This window comes from Pterocles gutturalis, unplaced genomic scaffold (genome assembly GCF_000699245.1).
Source record: "Pterocles gutturalis isolate BGI_N339 unplaced genomic scaffold, ASM69924v1 scaffold12740, whole genome shotgun sequence".
In the NCBI taxonomy this organism is placed as follows: domain Eukaryota; kingdom Metazoa; phylum Chordata; class Aves; order Pterocliformes; family Pteroclidae; genus Pterocles; species Pterocles gutturalis.
The window spans coordinates 5,725-6,307 of record NW_010145980.1 but is presented as its reverse complement, the minus strand read 5'-3'; the positions used below and the strand labels follow the sequence as shown (position 1 = coordinate 6,307).

Sequence of the window (583 nt, the reverse complement as noted above, 5' to 3'; positions counted from 1 at the left end):
CATCCTACAAGTGCTCCCCCCTCTACAGCGCCTGTGGTGAGTATGGGTGGCATGGCTGAGGCTGGGGTCAGGGCTGAGCCCCCACTTCAGCCTCAGCTCAGCAAACATGGGCAAGTCTCCAGGGCTGCTCAAAGCAAAGATTTTCCTTTGCACAGGGGGGCTTGTCTGCTGCTGTCTGGTCCCCTGGCACTGGGGAGGGGAGGGTCCATTGTCCCACAGAGGCTGGGGGAGCAGAGACCCTCGGCGTTCCTTCCATCACCATTTCCCTCACTTTCTTTGACGCCCCTTCTCCATCTCCCCAGTTTCCCACAGCCGCTACGACTCCTCCAAGTCACGGACATACATCGCCAACGGCACAGGCTTCGCCGCGTCAAAGGCTGCCTCAGCCAGGACATCGTCATGGTGAGTGCGTGCCTTGAATTCGCAGACCTGGAGCCGCTGGCTCAGCGAGGAGATGCCCATGTGTGGCTCTGCTCCCCCATACAAGCATCCCCAGTTACCCAAGAGTACGGGGCTCTTTGGGGGATTTATCCCCCCAGCTCCCTGCAAGGACACTCGTGCCCTTCCCCAGGTGTCAGACATC

General features: G+C 60.2%; 1 protein-coding gene across 1 annotated transcript in view; it reads left to right on the top strand.

The window, feature by feature from the left end:
* Positions 1-5: 5 nt before the first annotated feature.
* Positions 6-583, top strand: part of LOC104470590 (renin-like) — a gene marked incomplete at its 5' end in the record, with an annotated part of 3,537 nt that continues 2,959 nt past the window's right edge. The window contains 3 exon segments of the mRNA XM_010085563.1: positions 6-36; positions 303-365; positions 368-402. Coding sequence (XP_010083865.1) covers positions 6-36; positions 303-365; positions 368-402 — 129 coding nt within the window.